This window comes from Thunnus albacares, chromosome 15 (assembly GCF_914725855.1).
Source record: "Thunnus albacares chromosome 15, fThuAlb1.1, whole genome shotgun sequence".
Classification (NCBI taxonomy): domain Eukaryota; kingdom Metazoa; phylum Chordata; class Actinopteri; order Scombriformes; family Scombridae; genus Thunnus; species Thunnus albacares.
This window is the reverse complement of record NC_058120.1, coordinates 4,963,163-4,986,803: the sequence shown is the minus strand read 5'-3', so window position 1 is coordinate 4,986,803 and position 23,641 is coordinate 4,963,163. Positions and strand designations below refer to the sequence as shown.

Genomic DNA, 23,641 nt, shown 5'->3' with positions numbered 1-23,641 from the left:
ACACACATGCAACAGGAGCACATGGTAGATCTGAAAATTTTTATTTTGTATCTTGAATATCACAACAGAAAGAAGTTGTCCTTTGTTTTGTGCCTGATATCAACCCTACACTGCTGATGGTGTTTGGCTCACAGTGGGAGCGTTGGCTTGTCCTTCCTCAGATATATGTCATGCTAGGTGAATTCCCCCCAATAAAAACCAATGTGTACATGTTTTGGTTAAGCTGTGTATTCAAAGCATCAGTGTCTCGCTTGGTGTTTTGGCTAATTTAACCTAACCCTAACCCTAACACCTCACACTAAAATTCTTCAACCTCCGGGAAGTAAACGCCAGCCAAGTTAATTTATCTAGTCAAGGATAGTGTTCATTTAGAAAGATGCTGTAGTTGTCTTGCAGACAGATAGTCTACTTGGCGTTGCAGTGGGTGTGTATGTGCATGTATGCGTGTGAACATACATTCCTTTAGTGTGTCAGGTCAGCTCCCCCCATTAGCTAGCTCATTTCAGGTCTACAGGAGAGCTGATTAGGGGTCCTGGCAGCGAGGGGATTATCACGCTGGGTCAGACTGTACCCCGCTGGTGTCCACCAAGGAATGCAGGAAAATCAACCAGCGAGCCAGTCAGTCAGCCAGTCAGTCGGTCACGCACTGAGTCATCCCATCTGCCAGTCAGTCATCTGCCAGCAAGGCGCTCAGCCAGTCCTCACATGAGATTAGCTTGGCTTCCTATCAGCAACAATTACTTGGTAGGATCTGTGTGTTCTTCTCAGCCCACTGCCCAGCTCTCCTCCTGCGTTCAGTCTGATAGCACGCACACACACACACACACACACACACACACACACACACACACACACACACACACACACACACACACATACACACACACACATACACACAGAGAGAGTATCTGAGATGATCTATGCTGGATGACTCTTCTTATCTGTTGACCTGTTTCGTCTATATTTCAGTGACAGGATACGTTCTGTTTTGGCAATTACAATTAATAGACCTGGGAAAGGAGTTTGGTATTTTCATACGGGGGAGAAAGTCTCTCCAGGGGGAGAGGGGTCAAATGTAGCACTCTATTTGGCGCTGAGTTACAGCCGTAAATCGCATTAGTGTAACTTAAACGTTGGGAGGTGGAAACAACAAAAGCTGAGAATGACATCAGGGACTAAGGGGGAAAGAGGAACACAGGCGTGGAAGTCTAGCAAGTGCTGAACTACAGACTGATACATACATACACACACACACACACACACACACACACACACCTACTATACACACTGCTCTATTCTGTTAATGGCTAAACCATATGTAAAAGCAGATATACTGTAGTTGAATGTATGTGTGTACATCTATCATGAGGTCAAAAAGGTCATAGCAAGGTAACAATGGTACTAACTCTCTTCTAAAACATGTTCAAAACCTTGTTAGCGACCCTTTGAGGCTACATCCCATAATACCAAAGTGTCGGTATAAGCAAACAACATAAACCTTATAACAACATCCACCCTAAGTACTGAACCCTCCCTGACATTAACTGATGTCAACATAAATGCCTGGCTGCAACAGTTTGTGAGGGCTCCAAATGCTGTTTGAGGAACGGGACACTTTGTGAAATCTCCTGCTATTTGGGCAAAGACATGCTCTCTGGCTCTGAAGATATATTCTACATTTACACGGTATCTCATAACCTTTATAATATCCTTAAACCTTCAATTACTGTTTTTTGGCCAGGTAGGGTTAATATGTTGAACTTGTCAGCAAACAGTTGCTTATTTCCACATCCAGCAGTTACGGAGCAACATTATCATTCAATGTCATGTTTCTGTCCACCTGGTAGACAGAAACACGACTTTACCAACTCCTGTGGGAAATATATGGCTCTTTAACTGTTAAATGTTCACTAGTCTACAGCTTTAAACCTGCATTAACTGATTATTCTGGCCAGTCTGGCTGCAAAACAAACCGTAAAAGCTACAACACATACAGGATTATCTGAACTTGTTAGCAAACCTCCAGCAGACATGGAACAACATTAATACTCATTTGGAATCTTGTTTCTGGCCACCTGGTAAATGTCAACCTGATATTTATTCTCCTTTTAGCTGTTTGGGGCTGTGAAGGTAGTGTCCAGTACACTGGGTTTACAGAACTTTTTCACTGAAACCAGCTGTCTGCTGTGTCTGGAAACATTGCTTAATGGGAGCGGTGAGACTGAGGCAAACTTGGGCTGAGAGCTGTTTAGAGCAGCTTTAAATTTGAGTAATTTTCATGATTTTAGGATAAAATGTTAAATGTAATTAAAATACAAAGGGATTAACTATTTCTCCACCAGAATTGTAAAGCAGTGTGGAGAAGGTGTTGAACTAGTATTTAGACCATTATGTATGGAGATAAAATCTACAGTTCATACAGTTAAATAAATTCATAAAATGTATATTGTTTATTCTCAGCAAATGCTGTAATGGCCACCTCCAATTCAAAAGTGGAGATTTCAGCCTGAACACATTGTCTTCCATCCTGTCTATGTCCACATATGACCTACCTTGACCAGAAAAAATAGAAAATGAGTTGTCTGACTCTAGAAGTTAAAGTTGAATGTTTAACATACATTAAACACACTTATCCAGCTGTCTCTTACAACTAAACCATACAACATACTATTCTATGTGGAGAATAACATGGACAAAGAATCAGATAAAGTAACATGTTAGATTCATTTCTGTGTTGGCACTGTGATTCCATGTACATCTGTTTAATGTGTCTCTAGGGGTTACCGCAAATGTTTAAACTGTTATTCAAAAGCAGCATCTGTCATTTGGGGTAAATCAGACAGCTGGTCCTGACAGGGTTATGATTAAATCTCCACCCAGAGACTTGAAAAGGGCTTTTTGACAGGTAAAGAGGGAATATAAATAGAAGGGAATTTTCAGGACAACAAAAGGATGTTTGGAGGGGTCTGAAGCTCACTGACTGTAGCACCACCAGGGAGGGACCTCCTAAGGGGGCAATTACTGCAAATTAGGCCAACAAGTTCTTTGCCAGGTTTGGTGAGCACGACTTTTCCACTGAGCATGCATAGAGTTTCTCGTCACTGTCTCACAGAAACCTGAACAATACATCTCATTACTATCAGTGTTGTTCAGCAGCTTGGAACAATCTACGGCACCTGACTGCTTTAAATATTTAATCACAAATATATATCACACCAGCTCTTGTAGGCGTTATATCAAAGGAGCAGACCTAGAGTGATGAGGCTGAAAGGTTAGTCAGCTGGCAAGAGAATTAACAGTCCTTATCAGAAATCAGCAGGTTGAGGTTGTTTCCTTTTCCAATTATCTGTGTGTTCATGTTGATATCAATTTTACCTTCTGGAAGGCTTTGATAGGGTGCAACTTTAATAACAACGCTCTTGTCTCACTTAATGAGGGGTGAGTCACGGGTCAGAAAACCAAAATAATGAGGCTAAAAGAGGCTAAAAAGTTGAGCTGAGGGGAACTGCAGAGTCGGATGATGTTTCAGTGATTTCATCTCTACAAGGGACATATTTCACATTGCACATTTGATCCATAGCTAATATAAAAAATATTGATTAGTGCTGCTTTCAGTTCTCAACAAATTTAAGTACTTGTGGTGGGGCAAATGGATGGGAATTTTGGTTTTGCTCATTTGTCCAAAACGTTAGACAGAAAGAATGTATCAGTGTCTCCATCCAGTTTTAGTAGTTCCAGGTATTTACAAGTCCTAGGAGTTACACAAACTATCTCACCATCTCAAAATGTACAATTCAAAATGAGAAATAAGAAACTGACATGAAATCTACTGATTACATACTTCAGAGGATGATTCTAATTTTGAACAACCAGAGAGACTCTCTCATGTGCCACCATCAGGACATATTCCACTCTTTTTTGAACTCTAATGCAAAATTCAAAATAAGTCAGTATTTTGAGTCCTCAGCTTATGCCAGTGGACTGCATCCTTTGTGATTTCAAGCAGGTAAGACCTTCCTGAGATGTTTTACACATACTGGAACTGCCCGTGCAAACACCTGCACTATAAACTCAGTAGGCTTGTGTAGCAGAGCCAAAAACATTAGCGGGAAGCCATCTCATGACATTTCCCACCCACTGGGGGTGACAAGCCATCGCTGCAGTCCTTTTGAGTCCCGGGATGCAAAACCTATTTTCCCCCAGCAGGACACCACTTCTCTCTCTTTCATCCGCCTCGCTCTGGAAATGAGAGTGACGTTCCATTAGCGAGGGGAAAGAATTCCCCACCTTTGGCGAGTGAGAGGTGCAACGCGGAGAGCCAATTGCCTAAATGAAATTCCAGTATGTGATGAGTGGGAAGTGAGAGGCTTGCTGGGTAGCCAGGCTTGTGCAGCTGCAGGCTTGTGTCCTGTCCAAACTCTGAAAGCCACAATCCTCTGCCTCTTTCCTGTAGTCTGCTTCAAGATCTGAAAAGCACTGGATGAGGATTCAGATCTGAGATACAGTAGTCTCAGTTAAATAAAGAAGATTTTGTGTGCTGATAGGTGTTTTGTTGACCAGTCTCTGATTGTGTCATATTGTCTGCCTACTTCTAGCTCTAGACACCTACATCCTTTCCTTTATTACATAATCAGGTTGTGTATATCTCTCCAAAACAAACAAAATTTCATTCAAACAACAGCCTGTATCTTTGGCTGTTGTTGAAATTCAGCAGCAAGCCCTGACTCTGAGAGATATGGGGGGACAAAAAACCTAAAGGAAGTACATGTGTGTGTGCGCATTCATGTTTGGATCTCCCAGGAATAGACCTATTACTGTAAGTAAGGTAGGTCCCTTGTTGTCAGGGTGATAATGTCTTTTCCTGCCTGGCTAGAAGATGAAGGCTTTTATCTGTGCAGCCACTGGAAACCTCATTTCCTGGTCCAGTTTTCTTTCCAGAGCCTCCATCCACTCACTGCCCCGACTGCCAGCGCTGGGTCTACAGGGAGAAGTATAGAGGGCCGTGGATGGAGGGGAAAAGCAGGGGGATGTAGCTGGAGATAGTTCCTGTTATGTCAAGTTTTTAAGTCAATGCTAATGCACTTGTGTTTTGACCTGAAAGAGACTAATTCCAGAGCAGAGGTCATTTGTCACAAACCGCAGGTCTAGATGCAGTTTGTGGGTTTGTGTGCCAGACTAAACATATGACCACTAACTTCACAGGTTTAATGTTCTCAGACCTCTCCAACAGCTAATATTACTCAACTTGCAAAAGCAATTCCCTAAACACTTTGCAGCTGCTTTCTGATTGTCTACACTTGTTTTTATGGTGTTGCCTCTAATGTTAAAACCTGCCTAAACAGCAAATTACCACACAAAGAAGAAAAACAAGAGAGAGCCAAGTACGGTCAAGTCTGCAGATGCAAATATCAAAAAGCACTTTAGATTCCCATGGAAGAAAAGGAACTACTAAGAAAGTGTACTCGATAGGTGCAAAGTACTAGAATAGTTTTAAAGTTAGAGCTTCACTGATCATGATCATCACAGCCCTCACTTGTTTAAGCTTCTGTGTCATATGCAAAACAATAATCCCCAAATGTCTGAGCAGTGATGAGCTGATGACAGGTTACATCTTTTAGACTGATCTTATCTGCTGATAAGTCTTTGCCAAACACAGGAGCTGAAAAAAGAAGCAGCGCGAACATGAACGACTGTAATTCAAATGTGGCTTATTTATTAATTATTACTGTCGAGAGGCATACATTACAGTGCAAACCATTCTTTGGCAAACGTACAATACAAATGTCATGATAGGTACTAGTATATCCACATTGACCACTTGTTAAGGGACAGTGTAGGTAAAGCATGTTCAGTCTTGCAGAGCAGTGCATTCCATTGACACTGGGGTTTTTTTTTTTTAGGGGGGAATAAAAAGAATAAAAAGAGGATGAAAAGAGAAAAAAAAAAACTAATACAACAGATATATGAACATGACGACTGGTAATGAAGAGAGCTCACAGTGCTTTTGGCAGCCACACCTTGGGACACTTGCCAAAATACTTTTAGCCTGTTACTGACACACACTCATCCATACACAAAGTTTATGAAAATATATCAAAATACTAAATTCAGTAAAACATACATACAACATGAAGACATGTTGGAAATAGGATGACTACATACTGGTTTAGTTGGTGGAGTCACAATCAGAAAGTAATGAAAGAGAGAAAAATGCACGACTGTAAACACACAGTTTGATGTACAAACCTGTCCAGTATATTTAAACATATGATATGATACTAATTTGCCAGTGCGACTGCCATCCCCGTAATCCATCTGGAATCCAGAATGGAACATTCCGGAGAGTATTATTTCTGTTTAGTGACAGATGCTTGCTCAGGACGTTACCATGAAAAGAAAACAATGGAGAGGAACACTGCAGCTGCAGCCGCTTCACCACAATTAGGAGCAAAGCAAAACAGGAAAACAAAATCGTGACTTGTGTTACACTATGTGAGCCAGTGCATGGGGTTCAGTGAGTGGCAGTTGTCTATGTACAGTACGTGTGTAAGGCCAGCTGACTGGAGTCTGTCTGGGTGCATACAATAGCGAGATGGTGGAGGCTTGTTTTGATTGACACTGTATCCCAATCATCGCCGCCCTCCCCCAACATTACCCTTGCTCCCCTCTCATATGGCTTCCATTACAGCGGAATGAGGGTCAGAGGGCCAGAGAATCCTGCGCTCCACACATGCTCGACTGAATGACGTCACCCCGGTCTGAAAAACTTCAACATGGCAAAGAAACATGAGCAGGGCGAGCATTCCTAAACTATATCAACACTGAAGACGGCCCTCACAGGGCAAAATATCCAAAAATTGAACACACATGAGCAAAAATTTAAAGAGGGAAAAAGGAGGAGTCAAAGTGGGTGCTTGACAAAGGAATGCATGCAAGCGTGTCCTTGTGTAAACTGGAGCTAGAGAGCTGCAGGTCCACAACAGCAGAGAACAGTCAACAGTTGTGATAGCAGTCCTTCAATTGTTTGTTAGTCTGTGGACTAAAGACTATACAAGAATAAAAAAAACATCTGTGAGCAGGTCAGAAGAAGAATACTGCTGTGGTAGAGTTAGCAGTACCAAAGGCTAAATCCTGACCTCATTACAACATTCATACATAGTTTCATAGATAGACATGTGCTGTTTATGTAATTTTAGAAGTTACTAAATACTAAATACATTTGGCTTTAGATGACTGAGGAAAAATACTGGGACAACGTTCACAATATTACAGTGGTAAAAATGATATTCTTTCACTGCTTTCTGAAAGCAAAATGAAACTCTGAAAGGAGCACAACAGTGCAAGAGCTGCTTGGAGCGTCCTGCAATGGGGAGCAACCACACAGCTCCACCTCACTCAAGTTCAGGACAGGCCAGCAGAGACATTAAGTAAGTTAACCAACAAGCTGTCCATGGATAGAGGAGCAGTAATCAGTAGACATTTCTTTTGCATTACAAACATTTTTGAAGGGCTTCACATTATCTTCATTTGTAAGCATTTTTATACAAAAAGGGAAGAAAAAATATATTTTAATAACATGATATAAAGCACCTTAGATTAAAGATGAAGTAACTCTATTCATAAAATGTCTTTTAAATTGAATAAAACGATCCTCTCAATTGTGATTTAGCATAAAGAGGCATATACTGAGTGTATATAGGTTGCTTTGCATACAAAAGACAATACTTTGAAGGATCTTATTTAGTGATTAAATCATGAATAAAAAAGGGGGAAAATAGCACCAGTTTTCGGCATCTCTAACCTGAGAAAACTTTGTGAGAAAACAAAATGGCTGCCGCCTTTCAATCTACTTCCCTTTCCTGCTTGTTGACGGCAACTGGCCCTGCGCTTCATCACCAAGTGTTAGTCGCAGGAGAGCAAACACAGTGGCTGTTTGTTACACTTCAGAAGCCTCAGTGGACTCTGAGCAAAGAGGAGAGGTTGTCCGTCTTGTTTACAATCCACCCATTCATCCATCCATCCACCCATCGGTTCAGAAATAAATCCATTTAGTAATCGCTGGCTTGTTGCCAGTGAATTTCAACCGAGCCTCAGGCTGCTGGCCCTGGAGGGGGCAACAATCCAAAAAGAAAAAAAAAAAAAAATCACCCCCCTCCCCTGATCAAAGAAAAGAATACAAAATTAAACAAAACAAAAAATGAGGCTATTGGGTCTATCGAGGCTATTGGTGGCTTCAGATTAGCGCACCTTTAGGAGTCTCATCCTCTCTCTGGTCTGGATGTCTTGAGTGTGAGCGTGTGAGTTTCAGACACTAGAGTGTGTTTGTCGGGGAGTCCTGAGGATTATTCGTGGCGGGTGTCTGCTTTTTGCCGGTTCTCGACATCTGCCTGTTCGAGGCACACCGGGCAGCAGGCGCCTTTTAGCTTGACGGGTCGTTTGCACTCGGCTGGTGGACAAGACTCCACAAAGCAGGTCACCTGGGTGTCCTGCCGGGGGCAAAGAAGGGGCAACAGGTCAGTTAACTTATTAGATTGGACTGGATGAAATCACCGTGGGGAACTGAACAGCTGCAGCAGGGAACTCGAGATAGAGCGAAGAAAAAAGAAACAAGAAACAACAGTAGAGAACTGGAAACTATTATATACAGCACAGCTGAAAACTACGCTGTACCACCCTGAACTAAAGAATCTACATCTAACTTATCAATATGTCCATAAAAAGTGTCTTAAGAAAAAAAAACTTTGCAGATGTGGATAACCTGAATAGAAAATACAGGAGTGAATGATTTCAATATGTATATTATGAGCTGGTCAGTTATTTTTTTGACTGTCTTCTGCTTTTGTTTGGCACAGAACAGAAGCTGAGAAGTTTTGACCCTGACCAGCCTTTGCTAAGGTGCTTGATGACAGCTGAAATGAACAATGAAGTGCTTTGTTTTAGAGCAACAACATGATGTGTTGAACTAAACTGCTCTTTCCCAGACAGTCCTTCTCATTCTGCTTCAGCCTGCCAAATTTAATTATTGCAAAAATCTTCCAATTACAGAGAGGCGTGGAAGGTGGAAAGAGGTAGTTTAGGAGAAAACGGGGAGAGAAAGAGAAACGCAAAAGAGAAACTGACAGGTGTTTTATCAGACGTGTTGGGCAAAATAAACTTGAGTGGGAAAGATGGCAACGAAAGGTAAGAGGGCGGGAAAGAGAAGACTGAAGAACAGAGACAGCATTTAGCATGTGGGTGCCATCACCTCTGCCAGCAGTTGGCATTGGAAAAAGTGGAAAGATAAAGAATGAAAGGCAGAAACGCGGCTGGTGCACACAAACACACTGTGGGAAGACACTGGTGCCAAGAGGACGGTGATGCCAAGAGGTGAAACACTGGCAGGAGTGCCAGACAGAGAAACTGGGGCATTTAAAACTGGGAAGACTGCTCACATACAAGTGGTACAGATGGACAACCTGTTCCTAATGAGAAACATGGACATACTCACATGAGATCAGCTTCTCCGAGTGGGAGAAATTCAATGATTCATTACTGTGTATGCATGACAGGGTAGGAGTGTGTACGTGGCTAATTGTCTGGTAAACAAACTGTTTCATGCATAAAGACATATATGTTGAACATACTCTGCATTCACATATGGTGCAGGGATCCTTTTTCCATCGTTCTCCATCTGTTCGCTCGTGTCCCTCACTATCAGTGCAGTCAGTCTTGCTCAGGCGGGCTTCAAGTCTTTTAATCTGCAAAGATACAAGGACAGAACATCTGAGTCAGAGAAGCAGTCATTGTCTGGTGACATCAACACTGCAACATGACTCTCTTACCCTTGCAACAGATTTGACAAAACATGAGCCACATATACACGAGAATGTGTGTACTTCAGTACAATATGAACTATTAAGTGAGGGATACTGCCACACTGAATCCTCCACATCCACTCCTCATCTAGACGTTTACTGTAAACTTTTGTGTCTATCATCCGCTCTGCAGCTGACCAGAGGACACAGTCAGGATGCTGGGCCCCATCCTGAGGAATTAACTGTACCTCTGACATGTTAATGAGAAATGTATGTATGAGGCTTAGAGTGTCAATGTGTTAGCCCTCAGCCTAGTTTCTCTAAACAGACATGGCATGCAGCATGTTCGAGAGGCAACCTGCGAGAGCAAAACATGTTGAGACTCATAGAACTGATTTAAATTTACTAGGAAGCAGAGAGGAATGTTCAATCTATCAATGTTTTGACATTTTTTTAGACAAAGAATTGCTTATCCTCCTCAACATCAAGAACATTTTCAATTAACTCCTTTTTACATGTAAAAAAAGTCAAATCTCTGCTTTCTAGATAAGGATTACACCTACAAATCAATACACTGACACAGAACTTTATTTCTATGATCACACGCTAGCATAAAGCAGTCATGTATGAACTGTAACAGACACATAAACACAGAGAGTGTAACAGTGACTGCATGAGTTGTGCAGGTACCAGCTTGGCAGTGCAGTAGGATGTTTAAATTACCATCAGAGACTGTCTCTCTGCATTCTGCCACCTAATGCACAATGACACAAACATGTTCAAAGACATTGAGATTACCAGCGAAGCATTGGCAGTAAACGTAAACCAGGGGAACAAATGTACAGAAATTCATCAGTGAGTGTGAATGTGTGTGTGTGTGCGTGCGTGCGCGTGTGTAGACACAGACACATACCTGCTTTCGTAAACTTGTGATTGTCTTCTGCATGTCAGAGACAAAGTCCTGGAAGTCGTTGACTGGGAGTTCAGTGCTTTTTTTGGAGGTCACAGTAACATTTACTCTTTCTCTGGCTTCCTCCACTGGGCTGCAAAGACATGAAGAAAGATAAAATGAGGTTAGATTTCTATCTAACTACCCTCTCTACAGCCTTTATGAGACTATATATAATATCACACTGTTATACCAGAATGTCTGTCTGCATTTCACTGACAGAACAAGCGAGCAGTAAAAATGTCATTTGCCTATTAATCATCAAGCTTTTGATGTTCTTGTTGCACATAGTTTGCCTTGCTGTGTTACCTGTTCTCCTGGATGCTGTAGGCAGGTCTACCATCTTTGTAGCTGTGCTCTGTTGATCTGCGTCCTCTGAAGTGGTATGACAGGGCGTTGAACTGACCCTTAGTTCTGCAGTCTGGTGGTGTTAAAAACAACAAAACGCTGCAGTTCACTAACAGATGCTAAAACTGTCACAGAGGTTGATGAGAAAATGTGGTTGCAAAGTATGACACACAACAAAAAAAGGTGTACACACATACAGTACATACATGAAACAGGAAACCATGACTGCTGATGCCACTTTCTATCTGCTTCACAGTGCTAATCCAAGACTCTGAGGCTTATTGTATTACCATGCCTCACTCTCACACTGCCATCACTGTACCCAGATCAAAGAGAATAAAAGAGAGAGACACACACACACTGCTCACGCTCCAGTAAACATCAGGGGCATGCTGAGCATCAGCAAAGATCATCAAGAGACAGTTGATAATAAACCTGAGGAAGGACAGATCAATGTGATCAGGCCCTGTCGTTAAGCAGGCTGCATCTTTATCTGTTCAAAAGTTTAAAGCAGCTGCTCAGCCTCAGAATGTCTTTGATTTACCCGACAACAGTCTGTAAAAGACAAAGACTGTCTAATAACAACAAGACTTCCTATCTCATGCTGACAGATACGCATGAGCACACAGATGCATGCTCCAACCCTGCTGTGCTGCATGCTTAGACACACACACACAGGCACATATAAGTTCCCAGCGGTGTCCTCTCTCTTAATTGAGCCAAACACAACTGTGAATCTGGCTACAGCTTGCCTCACAGACCGACAGAAACAAGCGCCTTAACTGGTCCTCCCTCCCTCTTCTTTCTGGCAGGATATTCTCTGTTTATTAGCTTAGCTCTTCCCTTGTACATTTTGTCAAGGAAGAGTGAATGCTGGGGTCAGAATCTGGGATGGAAGGAGAATAATTAAGAGGCACCATGTGTTGCTTGTCAAACTATTTTTTTTTTTTAATCCCAGTATACTTCAGCTCACTGTGAGAAGACAATGAATTGATGTGAAGGCGTCATTCAGTCTAGCTCGGTCTTTCGGAAGTTTGATTGTTAATTCTGTAAAGTGTTGGATTACCTTTGCGGAGTTGGGGAGAAAGAGACTAATTCATTCAATGCCAGGGCCAATTCATTCATTCAAAAGCAGCACAGTTGTCTTCTGAATGGACACAAACTTTAAGTAAAACAGCCTCCATATGTACAGAGATCAGATGAAATCATTCACCCAGACAATAACCAATATATCTCCAAACAGTGTGTTTTTATAAATTGACCTCTTTAATTAATGATAAAATGCATTTCATAAAATTCATCAAATACACTGAAACTGATGGTCTATATCTTTTCACTGACAGCAGCAACATATCATTGAGTCATATAAGAATGTATTCTGGCTCTGTACATTAGAGAATGCAAGTTCTCAAAATGAACTGGTGCTACATTCAGTTGTCACATCAAGTGTTGATGGAGTGGAATTTTATTGACTCTGGTTACATCGGCAGGCAAAAGCCCACACGCATGAAATTATAGCCATTTGTGAATACAATCTGGAGAGTGTTCACAGCATCACTCCAAACTTCATGCATGACTTGTTTAGTAATAAAATGGAAATGGCTAGGGAGACTGTGGCTGCTTTGCATCATTAGAAAACCAGCGTATTCCTTATCAACCACCCAGAAGATATTGGAGCTGTTTTGAAATCATGAAAGAAATTACTTACATGTTGAGTTTAATAATAATAAAAAATACTAAAAAAATCTTCTTCGAAGGCCTATCCACTTGCAAGCCCTTTGCAACAGCTGAGTAAACTGATTCCGAGTGTGATGCTACAAATAACAGATTTCTTTATACCTCTGGCTCATTCAACAGAGCTCATCATTGAGATTGCTCAATGTTCTATTAAAACATTCATTGCATAGCTCACAGTCCCTGCAGCTGTATCTAATTCCTTAGATTATCTCTTGTAATCTAAGCCATTTGCTCATTTCACAACTGACCGTGTCTCCAAACAAATGATACAAGGCAAACAATCACTATAAACCCTCATGCTGGTATATTATAACAGCAGAGGGGTGCCTCTTCATTCATCTTCTTTTCGCTTTGTCAGCTGCGCCCACAGATGGAATGTTTAAAAATCCGGGAGTTAACTCCAAATCCCATCTCTTACCCCTACAATTAGCGGGAGCTGTCTGTGAAAAGCACAACACTGGTTATGTCATGAGAGTTCAGGAAGGGGGAGGGTGGTCTGCTGTTTCACTGCAGTGGAGATCCAGCAGAGTAGCAATGGCATGACATTTCATGGCATTTGACTTCAAACTATATTTAATGCTGATTTCACAACAAGACAAAATCAACATCTGACAGAAGGGCGTTTTGCCTTTCTGGAAGCGGCAGAAAATGATCTCAAACTCTGTTTCCCTACAGTCAAACCTCATTTCATTATGAGTGTTGAAAGCCTGAAAAAATGTTTATTCTTCCATTCTTTCCCATTTCATCTGTTCCTCCAAGTTTCACACACAGTTGAGCAACATTCATGCTGAGTGACATCCATTTGACATCAGCCGTACAGACGGGAGTGCTGTCAAGTAAATTGCAGTCAAAGAACAACCTTGGGACTTTCAAAGGGGGTGTTGTTAACTGCAGCGAATACTGTAACCAGTTATTATTGTGAAGCAAGGCTGCCTTGAGGAAGATGTTATCAAAGGGAAACAAAGGGTGAGGATATTGTATGGCTTTAATTTTACAAAGCAGCCCTGATACTGAACCAAAGTGACTGAGACGTCTAGGCAACTTCCTGTGCTGTTAAATATGCTCTTTCGTCATGAAAAAGGCATATGTAGAGAGATAAGACTGTAAGAGAGTCACTGTATGTAGTTGTGTTTTCAGAATACATCACATTAACTTTAGACATGGAAGACTGCGCCTGCTGATCTTTGTATAGCATTTTATGACTTGATATTTAGCAGCTAATTTGTTTAAATTACTAAATAAAAGTATTTGTTGAAACTGAAACTGAAGCCTTTGTAAAATGATACATTCATAGTGGCGTTGTTACCATATGTACACCTCTACAATCTAATCCAGTCCTGTCTTTACGAGGTTTGTAATGGTCATGTGTCTCTAGTAATCTGTCCTTACGTATGTAAATGAGAGTGAACAAAAGATCAAAACCACATGATAAAAAAATCAAAACTTTAAGCTACAAAGCAAGTGATTGTAGCAAGTCTGTCTCTCCGCTTGCACTCACCTTCGCAGCAGTCCTGCCACATGCGCAGGTCGATCTGAGGGACGTCGTCGCAGCTGCCGTAGCCGTGGGGCAGCTCGGCCACTGAGAAGACATCGTGCTGGATACGTGTGATGTTGTCTCCGTTGTTACACAGCACCTGTGTCAGAGAGGCCTGCTTTAACTGGGTCAGCTGGGCAGGAGTGAACACGCCTGGGTTTTCATACCAGAACCTGAACAAGACGGGGAGAGGATAGGGAAGTGAAATCTATAGTGAGTTCTTTTCACCTGTCTTGTTTGCACTTCATAGGGACACAGGAACAGTGGGTGGAGATGTTGTACGGCTTTAATTTTACATCCTCAACATATTCTTTCATCAAAGAAAAAATACTGCTAGAAAGTTTTAGTCACAATCATCAGTGCATTGCATTTTGGGAAAAAAAGGTGAAAGGTGTTGTGATCTTACTGTACCTGTCTCCGTCCCGCAGACGTTTGAACTGAGATGCCAGCAGACACATGAGGGTGGGCCCCAGTCTACTGCCAGGGACCAGGTCTTCAGCCATCAGGGCAGGGAACAGGTCGATGTTCAGAGGAGTGCCATACAGCCTGCCACACAGGAAAAACACTCAGCTACAGGAAACTGTGAATGGGCCAGGGTTCCGTTTACTAGTCTCAAATCTGGTTCCATTATTTTTCATTAACTGCTGAAAAATGATATGATATAATAATGTGGAGTGTATGATTACCTCTGCAGTTTCTCCCTAACATTAGGATTCCTTATCTCGTTCCTCAAGTCCTCAAACGTATTAGCTGAGGTCAGGTTACAGAAAGTCCTGTAATCATTATATGGCGGTATGCCATGATCCCTTCCTCTCTGTATATTCATGGCGGCCAGGTCCAGGGCCACAGCGTGGGCCATAGAGAACAACCTCTCTGTAAGCTCTGTATTCAGCAGCTGTGTGGAAACTCGCATTTTACCAGCCACGCCAAAGAGCCCTCGAAGGAGCGGGTCAATGCCACCCTCATTCACGATGCGGAACGGGGAGAAGAAGGCCCGGTGCAGAGAGATGTGTCCCTGGGGAATAGGCTGGAAGTCCTCATCTAACCTGTAGAGTATGGGGTTGATGAGGGTGTGCCCGAAGCGGAAGGCAGCGGTGGCGAAAGCATTGAAGATGCCGGCGTTAATGTTGGGGTTGTAACCGTCGTATGACCCCATCATCTTCATGCCTGCCTCCCCCAGGATCTAAGAGATGGAAAAAGGAATGTAACAATCATTATTCTTATCAGTGTCAATTATTGTCTTTTGCATGATTTTAACACTGAAATGAGCAGAGCAACAGACGTTAAAACACTAGAAATAGCAGCATAACAAACGAACATTAAGCTAAAGCTGACAACTATTACCTTTGGCAACCAGTGATTGTAGGTGATGTGCTGCATCTGAGCGCCCACTATCTTCCTGGCCTCATGGTAGATGGTGTCCCCGTCCCAGTGTGGGTTCAGTCTCAGCAGCTCTGTAGCAATGCGGTTGTGTTCCCTGAACCACACCGTGTGCATGGCTGTCAGACCAAGCTGTTCATTGGCACGGTGGTCACCAGCCAAGAAACATGGGATCGGACTCTCATTCTCATCCCTCATACACTCAGTGGGTGGTCCAGTGGCGAACGGCAGAAGTGGCTTCCCTGTTCGCTGGATAATACCTTGCCGGAGCAGACCCCTTTGACTGGCTAAATCACGGATTTCCTCAGATTCATGTCGTGAACTGCCGTAGACATTTGAAGCGTCGATGTAAGAGGTCAACTGGTTTATTTGCTCTCTTGGATACACGCTGTTCATGAGGAGAGATGTCATCCCACTGCCACACACAGGGCTGGACCGCACAAAGAACATACAGCGGGCACCGCTTCGCAGCTGCCGTGGGTCATTAGGAGGGAACTGGATTGGGAAGCATGGCGGATCATTGGTGCAGACCTGTGAACACAGCTGGCCGTCAGAGAACCGTGACTGGCTGAGGGCTGCCACGGTTGAGTCCAAGTCGTGGTCTAAGAACTGACCCCACTGCATTAGCATGTGAGTGTAGCGGTCATCAGGAGTGATGGTCTCTGTTCCAATCATGGTGGTGGACACCAACCGCGGCAGAGGCAACCTGTATCCATTATGCTGCCTGTCCGTGGCACCTCTTGGAAGGTTAAAGCCATTATCATAGACTGATTTCAGGAGTCGTTCAAAGGCAGTGAGTGAAGCGCCCCACATAGGGTGCTGCAGGTTGTTGCAGGTGCCGTCGTGACTGCGGTACTTCTGGTGGAAGCAAATGTCAGAGCAATTGTTGAAGCGGCGGTGAGCTGTGCAGCCAGACAGGTTGGCAATCACATCCAGAAAGTGGGGGGACACCAGGTCATTGTAGCGAAATGCTGTGGGAACACAAATGCAACACATCAAGTGTTAAAAGATTAGACTGGAAAAGCAACAGACCTGCGCTATCAATTAGGATACAAGACACCTTGTCTATTTATAATGTTCACACATATGTATCTAATATTTTCAGAGTGGACACAACCATGCACGGCTGCTGGCTCTCAGTGTGGAAAGAACCTCCTGTTCTCAGGGCACAGGTTTCAGTATTTTTCTAACCTGCCCTGACTCGCTTTAATATGTGAGAGCTCCTCTGTGGAAGCTCCAATGTGCGGCATATCAATGTCTATGTGTGTGTCTGTGATGTGTTAGCAATGTGGTGTTATGGTTATGCATGAGAGGTATTAAAGGGGAACTCATTTGCCAGCAAAAATCCGCCGGGTGATGCGGAACACGTCATCCTGCAGACATTGGAGATCTGCATGAGGCTACAAACTATGTTTCCGCATTTTCTGTAGTGGTGCCCTCAAGGACGGTGAAATGTGGGTCTCCCAAAACACTCCGTCTACCATGTTACTTCAGCGATAGGGAAAAGCAGACACTAAAATATCATACTACTAAATACTTTAAAATATTAACATATTTGGAAGAAACTAGTTTCATGATACAAGGCTGAATATCGTACAGTTGAATCAACAGAGTCTGGAAGAGGAAGCAACTACCAGAGCTACATTACAGCTGCAGCCTGACTTAAGCTGCTGAGTTTCTCTATGATTCCTAACAAACACTAACACAAACACACAACTAGATTCACTATATAATATCAGAGCAGAGATGTGACGCTACTATTACAACTTATGATTCTGAATATAGTGCTGTTGAATCAGACAAAACAGAGTATAGAGGAGGAAGCGACCACAGGAGCTGTAACAGTGGCAGCTGAGAGAGAGGCGCCTGCAGCTTGCATTGATCCACATAACGTAACTGACTCCAGTGCAACGATGATCCTTGCACACCGGTACGATATATCCAGACTTGATGAAATGAAAATAAGCCTCAGTAAAGAGATATAATGCAGCTGCTCGCTAATTTTGTTTCTGCCAACTTTGTCTTTGCTGCTCTGCTGGCTGTAAACGTAACCGTCAGTAAAGTCGGTCAGTCTGATTGGGCGAGACATGTGCAATGTATCCTGGTTGTTGTAGGTTTTCTCTAGTCATAGGGCACCAATTTAAAAAACAATTGCAAATTTCAACTACATAGGTGACTTCGTTTTAAGAATTTTCCCTTCAAGTGTGTGCAGCCAACCTCAACGAGGGTTAGGTAAATGGCATCAACTGCTACCAACTCCAGTGTAGGTGTGTGTATGTGTGTGGGGTCAGAGGAGAAAGGGGGAACTGTGGTGTTCCCCTCTCAGATGAAGTAGTGATACAATAAAAACAGCACGTTTGTTTCTGCTGACGGGCAGAAATCTCTCTGTTAGCTTGGTTTGGGGCCAGTGCAACAATGAACACTTGGTTGTTGGCATAAGTAATGAAAACACAGTCTCACTCTCTCTCTTTGTTCATATTTCACACTGCTCTGTTTCTCTTTCCCTATCTCTCTTTTTCCTCAAACACTTTTTCTTCATAAATCTGTTCTTGATTCAAGCAGAATATCAGACATCATTACCCAAAACATAGACTCTGTACACAACACATCCATTCGACCCTTGTACTGTTAAATTTAACCCCCCATCACAATGACTTCTTTCATGCACCATAGAGTCAAAATACACTGTGCTTCGCTTTTCTTCCTTGGACCACTGGACAGTTTTCCATGCATACGTGAATGCAAACAAAGACAGATGCTTATGCATATAAACATCTAAATCAACCCATGCTCTCCCCACACGCATGCATAATTGAGACAATCTGTACACCAACACAAACCATCTTTAAGTTTGTCCTGTGCTCAACAGTGACTGTAGGTTAAGTTGAGTAGTGTGACATAGGGCTAATAAAACTGTTTACGGGCTCCACGTCAACTGCTCCATGATTACGTCTCTACGCCTTGGGTCATGCTTAAGGGAAAATGGCACACAGATGCAGGGCTTATACAAAGCCAAATGTTGCTCACAATTACATGGTAAGAGTGGTTGAGAATCCAATTATTGGCTGTATGAGAATTTGTTTAAGAAACTGGATGAGCTTCTAACTGAGCCCACAGTGAAACTTTAGTAGGACATTACGTATATTCCACAAAAAATGACATTTGTCAGAACCTTTATTACTAAGACAACCAACAAATATACTGTACACAGGATGTATATGCATCTGAATGTGTACTGGGTTGTGTGTATGTGTCCACTGATCTGTATGTAGTGCAACCTAGAGACTTAATTGGATTACATACTTGTCTTACTTGTATTACTGTAGTTTTCCTAGACTATAGCTTCTTTAAATCTTACCCGACAACAGCAGTGCAGATGTGTACACTGGCCAGCTGCTGTAAATGATCTGAATATGACTTTTTGTTGTAAAAGTTATTAAGCTTCTTTACCATTTTATTCTCTTTATGCCTGTGTATGCAGTATATAAAAGCTCATCTCAAGTTAAGTTTCGTCCCTAAAAGTAAAACTAAATTCATCATCGAAGTCATTTTGTGATTATGACCCCATGGCAGCAGGACACAACTTTAGATATTTCATGAGTAGTTGAAATTACAATCTCTCCATATGTATTGATCACTACATGTATGTCTTAACCTGTGTAAACGCTTTTCAGGAGTCAACAAAAAAAAAAAAGATGGAAATAATTTTGTCTAGATGGCATCATACTGTACTTGTTCAAGTGCATGGACACCTCCAAGTCATTTCCTGCAAGCATTAAGTTGCTCCAGTATTTCTTCCCCATGCTATGAATATAGCATAATCGACAGTAATGGTGTGCCAAAGGCCCCACCCTGGAACACTAGTAAACCAAAATACAGACTGCCATGAGTGCTGGGAGGCTGTTCACACCCTGACAGAAAGCAGCAGGACTTGGCTCTCCTCTCTCCTCAGCCTCTTCACAGTACTGCCCGTTCCTCTAAGAGCTGATGCAATGTCAATATTAGCATCTAGCTAGTGATGCAGTACAGGAAGCAGGTCAAAACTATTTGTGAATTTTAAAAGTTTAGTCCTACACAACAACTTTCTGTTTTTAGTTTTCAATGTTTGGTTTGTGTGAAGCAAACTCACTGGTGTCACTCATTAAGTGTGTAAGACATTTTCATTATTACAAGAATTCAAAATCTAAAGAACTATGCAACTGAAACAAACTACAGGTTGACCAACTTGAATGTCAACCCGAATTTCTTATAGGCAATAAAGGGGTTAATCTATAGTGTGTTATTTAAAGGGAATGATTATCTCTCACTCACTTTTGTGGAAAAGAAGATGCACTTTTACTACATTGTGAATCTTTAACAATCCCCTTAATTTCATCAGTCCTTTATGTGCCAGCGTGTCCAGCCTCTACTACACAGCAGTTCTGATGTCTTATATAAATCAGATAGTGTGCCCCTTGTACGTTTGCAGACACTTGGTTGGACCCTTTAGTATCAGCACAATATATGTGGTTATCAGCCTCACCGGTGCCGTTGGTGTCGACCGTGAGACCCTGGTTGACGTGGTTCTGGATGAGCAGAAGAGTCTGCTCAAAGATCTCCCCAGCACGCGCCTGCTCCACTGTGTAGGGGTCACGTGGGTACCGGAAAAGAGCAAGCAACTCTCCTGGGGTACGAGGCTGACTGGAGGGATGAGGGATAGAGAGATGGGGTATGAGGGAGGTGGGAGAGAGGGAGAGATAATGGTTTGTGTAGAGAAGAAGTGAGTGAGAAAAAATTGAAAAATGTGTGGGAGTAATGAGGGGATGAAAGAAAGACAAATGAAAAGAAAGTAAGAAAAGAACAATTTTTAATTGCATGTTCAAGCTACATTCTTTTGCGTTACTTTGTTTTTGCTCATGGGCAGGAAAAGCAGGCAGAGCCTTTGCTGACATTTTCCAGAAATTTTCATTGCTGCAGCTAGAGCAGGTCAGAGAGTTCAAACAAGAATCCCGAGAAGCTCCAAACATGCACACACATCATTCCACTCATAAGTTGGACCTCTTCCATCATAAGTCTACCACTGAGTTTGTGTGTTGTTCCTGCTTTCACTCTCTCTTGAAGACCACTGGACTGTTTTACTATCACCTCAAACTACTTTTTTTAAACAAGCTCTCATTTCAAGTCCAGCCTTTAAAGCTCTGCCAGAGTTGGCCTTTAGGGTGTGTCAAACCATTAAGCCACGTGCCAGATCCACAGGTATCCTTCCCAAGATGAAAAACAAAAAGCTAAAATTCTCTCATTTTGGAAGCACATTCAGGTGATTACATAATGCACATGCAAGCCAAGTGGTTACTGAAACAAGAGCACTTCATTTGACATCTTAATGTGCTTAAAACAGAAATTTTGGCAAAAATCAGTTAAGTTACATAGTTTTTTTATTTGATTTCTGGTACAGGCAACAATACACCCCAAATGTACACATTCTATACCACACATGTAACATACATGAAACATATTATTAACATATAAAATATATAGTGATATAAATATATTTTCTATAATGAAAACCTTAATGTAGAATAATGTAATATCCTTCTGTAGTGAATTAGCACACACAGGGACTTTACAGAACGAGACTGAGATGTTGTTCATATATACTTTCTGTGGTTAATCAGATTTTTCTTACTCCTACAGCTGACAACATTAACATACTGTAGGTGGGTGTACAACTTTCGCTGTATTACACTGCATATCAGCTGTTTGGATCAGAAACTGCGGCTTCAGCATAATACAATACGCAGCACACACAGGAAGACTGAAGTTCTACAGTTGAGAAAATGTAGTGCCAAGGTATAGTGCTGTCTGTCGGCAAGGTAAAGCGTTGAAAACTTAATAAATACAGTGTACACTTGAACTGATATTGATTTTTTTTTTTAGGTGGGCCTTTATGTAGGTGGCTAAAATACGTTTCGCTGCTGGCCCCGTCCACAGCAGTACAGTGCTTAGCTTCCATGCCGATACTCCTGTTTGCTTCTCCAGACTGGAAGAGTGCCGAGCCAAATCTACTGCAGGTAATACACTGACTATGGAAAACTGCCTGATACGACTTTGCTTAAAAAATCCAAACTATTCCTTTACATGAGACGGTCTGGTCTACAGAGGATTTCCTATTTGCGTCACCGGCTGTTTCCACCCTTAGCTTTGTGTCACTAAGCGCCGCTCCTGTCGCCTAGCAACCTTGACAGCTGCAGTTGACAATTTGGACACAGCTAATAGAAATAGAGCCAGAACTTCTAATTCTACCATTGTAGCAGCCCACACAGGTCCAGCAGCAGCACCAGAGAATCTCTGCTCAGCTGAACCAAAATATACATAAACACATTTTCTAAGACCTAATATTTATAAAATGGATTTTAAGACTTTTTAATGACCTGCAGACACCCTGTTATTCCACTTCTTATGTACTGTATTTATGTTGTAAATTGTTGTTAAGACTGATGTAAATCAAATAAACAATGTATTCAACAATTACTTCAATATTTTTTATTTTTCAACTAATCTCTTGAGTAGAGAGAAGAGTCTTCCTGTTCTCAGGAGGATGAGAGGACAAAGTACAATCATTCTGTAACTGGAACAGCAGCGTAGTTGCTGACAGCAGCAGCTCACCTTTAACACGCCTACCTGACTGTACTGTGACAAAATAATCTCAACTCAAAGCTCCACTATCACTTTTATTCTCACAAAAACTAACCTCATTGACAGAGAGATGCAGTAAATGATGTTATTATCTGTAATGTAGCATAATAAAAATCCAAACGGTTATGTAGCTTAATAAAATAAAACAAAATTTAAGATAGACTGATCTGTTCATTTTAATACATTTGTATTTATGTAAATGTGGTGATATCTGTACATATAGAGCCCCTGAGGCAGCTCTGTTGTTCTGTCCAGTAAAAACATGAAGCTTCACTTTACATTAAGACAAACTAATGTGGCAGCTACAATTGTTAGATTTCATCTGTGAGACCAACATTTATCTTCCAAGAGGAATTATATCATATATCAAAATTCTATGGAGACATTAGAGCCAGCGGTAAATCACCAAAGAGCTGCACAGATCAGTTCATGTTCTTTGGGATGACAACATATGTTGACCAGCCGATCATTTCAGGAGTCGGGCTGCTAGCAGCGGAGATGGTTGGCTGGTCTCACCCGACCAGCCGCTCCTCCTCACGTCTATACACTGACCACATATTACTTTCTCCCTTGAAATAAATATTAAAACTTAGTAAAGTGACATATTAAAAGTCCTACGGTGAAAATTAAAACAGCTTGAAGGTCTCTTCAGATGGTAGGTGACACTCCGCCTGTATACCCCTTTAGATCTGCAGGGTCTCACCACGCTCCTCATGTGAATAGACAGGCAGACAAATGCTCTGTGAGTAAACGCCAGGTATTCTATATGTAGTAACCATGGAAACAGCTTCTGTGCACTACTGTATCCCTGTCGGTACATCTCTATTTTCTTTATAGGCTATAAAACTATAGCTAACGTTACCTGATACACCCAGTCTTGCCATGACAAAGTTCTCCTGTTTATGTCCTGATAACTGTTTAGAAGACAGTTATAAATCTCAGGGAACTCACAAACAGCAAGGATCAGTCTCTCGTCCATTGATCTGCACAGTGCATCATGTAGAAAAAATTTCAAGACAGTTCAACTCTGGCAGCGAGTGGGCATGTACATGAGACAACCACGACTGTGACAGTTTCATGGGATTGCACCTGCTTGTTGCTCCACTTGTCAGACTGCCCACGCCTCCTTACCTGCCTGCTCGCCTCTCATTGAAAATGAATTACTAAGACATGTCAATCGCTCCCTGTCTGAAAAGACCGTTAGCCTGGCTCAAAATCTCCGTC

General features: G+C 42.1%; 1 protein-coding gene across 4 annotated transcripts in view; it reads right to left on the bottom strand.

Moving 5' to 3' along the window:
* Positions 1-5,691: 5,691 nt before the first annotated feature.
* The window catches only part of LOC122998001 (peroxidasin), a 56,441-nt gene continuing 38,491 nt past the window's right edge, over positions 5,692-23,641 (bottom strand). For all 4 annotated transcript variants that reach the window (XM_044374463.1, XM_044374460.1, XM_044374461.1 and 1 more), the window contains 9 exons: positions 20,265-20,422; positions 15,707-16,713; positions 15,049-15,545; positions 14,774-14,908; positions 14,327-14,535; positions 11,053-11,164; positions 10,708-10,837; positions 9,624-9,737; positions 5,692-8,486 (listed from right to left, as the gene is read on the bottom strand). In XM_044374463.1, coding sequence (XP_044230398.1) covers positions 8,343-8,486; positions 9,624-9,737; positions 10,708-10,837; positions 11,053-11,164; positions 14,327-14,535; positions 14,774-14,908; positions 15,049-15,545; positions 15,707-16,713; positions 20,265-20,422 — 2,506 coding nt within the window. In that variant the 3' untranslated portion in view covers positions 5,692-8,342. The remainder of the gene's footprint in view (positions 8,487-9,623; positions 9,738-10,707; positions 10,838-11,052; positions 11,165-14,326; positions 14,536-14,773; positions 14,909-15,048; positions 15,546-15,706; positions 16,714-20,264; positions 20,423-23,641) is intronic.